Source organism: Pygoscelis adeliae, unplaced genomic scaffold, assembly GCF_000699105.1.
Source record: "Pygoscelis adeliae isolate BGI_AS28 unplaced genomic scaffold, ASM69910v1 Scaffold123, whole genome shotgun sequence".
NCBI classification, from domain to species: domain Eukaryota; kingdom Metazoa; phylum Chordata; class Aves; order Sphenisciformes; family Spheniscidae; genus Pygoscelis; species Pygoscelis adeliae.
Window position 1 is genome coordinate 2,202,240 of NW_008824650.1, and position 1,001 is coordinate 2,203,240.

Below are 1,001 nucleotides of genomic sequence, written 5' to 3' on the forward strand. Positions count from 1 at the left end.
CCACCTCCCCCGGCCCCGACAGACCCCGCCGAGCCGGGGAGGGGGTGTTATTGTGTGTGAGACCCTTCCTTCCTCTGCGCTCTTTCTCTTCGCCCCCCCCTCCCCTCCTCCTCCTGCTCTCCCCATGCTGCTCCCCCTGCTACCTGTGCTGGTCGGCGGCGGCTGAGGCCAGCAATGCGAGGCGGAGGTGGAGGAGGCGGAGGTGAGGAGGAGAGGAGCCGCGGGAGCAGGAGGAGCATCGGGATCCCCATCACCATCCTCATCTTCATCCTCATCATCATCATCCATGTGTCTCTCTCGTCCTGCTGACTAGGATGTCAACGGAGGACAAGAGTCTGGTGGTGGCGGTGGTGGAGCCGCCTCAGCAGCAGCAGCAGCCCCCCGAGCCTGGAGCTCCCCCCCCAGCAGCAGCAGCAGCAGCCACAGACAAAAGACCTAGGGGCCGGCCTCGCAAAGATGGCGCTTCCCCTTTCCTGAGAACCAGAAAGAAGTAAGTTCAGCGTTTGTGTGTGCGAGGCAGAGAGGGGCAGGGGGCAGGCGGCCAGGCGCAGGCAGAGCTGTCAGCGGAGACTCGCTGCTCGTCGCCCCCTCCCTCCTGCCTAATGCCATTTTGAGAAGGGCCCTTCTTTCTTCTCCTCCTCTCCCCTTTGCACTTTCCCCTCCTCCTCCTTTTTCACCTTTGTCTTCCTCCGCCTGCTCTCCCTTTTCCACTTTTCTTTCACCGTCCCTATTCCTTTCTTCTCCTTCTTCGGAGTTTCTCGTCAGCTCTTTCCCCCTTTTTTCCTTGCCTTTGCACCTTCCCCCTTGTCCTTTTTGGGTCTCTTCTCCTCCAGGACGCTCGGCTGCCTTCAGCGTCGTCTGGCTACTCCCTGTGCTTGACGGTAGTTCCTCGTCGCTTTCCCTTTCTATCCCCCCTCCTCTTTTTGGGAAAGAAAAGACGGTTCTCGGCGGGTGGCGAGGAGAACCCCCCCCCCCCACACACACCCCCCAACACAGGCGGG

The 1,001-nt window shown here is 61.3% G+C and overlaps 1 protein-coding gene across 1 annotated transcript in view; it reads left to right on the forward strand.

Annotated features, from left to right (window-relative positions):
- Positions 1–151: 151 nt before the first annotated feature.
- Positions 152–1,001, forward strand: part of KMT2C (lysine (K)-specific methyltransferase 2C) — a 207,448-nt gene continuing 206,598 nt past the window's right edge. Inside the window, exon 1 of the mRNA XM_009322507.1 lies at positions 152–490. Coding sequence (XP_009320782.1) covers positions 315–490 — 176 coding nt within the window. The 5' untranslated portion in view covers positions 152–314. The remainder of the gene's footprint in view (positions 491–1,001) is intronic.